At 53.9% G+C, this 1,059-nt stretch overlaps 1 protein-coding gene across 1 annotated transcript; it reads left to right on the forward strand.

Moving 5' to 3' along the window:
• Positions 1-811, forward strand: LOC108554970 (zinc finger protein 36, C3H1 type-like 3). Its single transcript, XM_017910397.1, has 3 exons — positions 1-54; positions 156-402; positions 483-811. Exons 1-3 carry the CDS (start codon positions 43-45, stop codon positions 653-655), a joined length of 432 nt encoding a protein of 143 aa, XP_017765886.1. The 5' UTR covers positions 1-42; the 3' UTR covers positions 656-811.
• The last annotated feature ends 248 nt before the right edge of the window (positions 812-1,059 follow it).

Below are 1,059 nucleotides of genomic sequence, written 5' to 3' on the forward strand. Positions count from 1 at the left end.
AATTTACGTCGTTAGCACCGGTGGACAAACGAAGCGGTAACTATGAAGTACTTGGTAAGCTTCCGGCTGACATTCCGATTTGAAACATCGCAATTTCGCGGTGAACGATCACGGTAACCACGTTTTGTAACGATTCATTGAATCCCACGCGTTAGGCTGTTCTCGCTGCGATCGTGTCTGTTTGCTCGGCAGCACCGAGCGGACTTCTCAGTCCATTAGTGGTGGCTGCACCTGCGGTGGGACCAGCGGTTGTCGCGGGCCCCGCGACTGGGGCTGTTAAGGTAGTAGGACCAGCCGCTGGACCAGCACTCGTCACTGGAGCCGTAGCTGCGCCCTCGGCTGTGGTCGGTTCGGCAGCCGGAGCAACCCTCGTCTCCGGACCCGGGGTCGGCGTTGTCGTTGGTACGTGGACTACGTTTTACGTCGAATTTGTCATATTTGTTAAAACAGATGACCACACGTACGAACATACGGATCCTCAGGTAATGCTCTTGGCGTGCCAGCGGTAGTGGCGGCTGCGCCAGCAGCCACGGTCGTTGCTGGCTCAGCAGCGTCTGCGGTCGTCGCTGGACCGGCTACGTCCACGATCGTCGCTGGTCCGGTTACCAAGACAGCGGTCATCGGAGCTTCTTCCTCGGCCGTCGTTGCTGGATAATAGCCTACCAACCCGTCTCGAAATTACATCATGTACCTCTACTCTAGACTATACAGACCACTCTATACAATCCTCCTATCTGTGGCGACGTCACTGCCTACGAGTCTGGAAACGCATACGCTTATACAAATGTAACATTGTAATTATACGAAATAAAACACGTCATATCCATACTCAACTCGTCTCGTCGAGCATGAACCTTTTCGTACCGGTCCCGACCGTTTCCAGCTAGCAAAATAGTTCATCGTGCCGTGAAACGAATTCCCCGAGCTCTTGCCGAAATTTAGAATACTCGGAATAGCTCTCCATTCGCGGTTAATCGCATTAAATACCCGGGAAACTCTCGGCAGCCTGCGACCACGGATCGACGTACCCGTGGAACGATCGATGCGTCGACTCGCATC

This window comes from Eufriesea mexicana, unplaced genomic scaffold (assembly GCF_001483705.2).
Source record: "Eufriesea mexicana isolate 0111107269 unplaced genomic scaffold, ASM148370v2 scaffold100, whole genome shotgun sequence".
Classification (NCBI taxonomy): domain Eukaryota; kingdom Metazoa; phylum Arthropoda; class Insecta; order Hymenoptera; family Apidae; genus Eufriesea; species Eufriesea mexicana.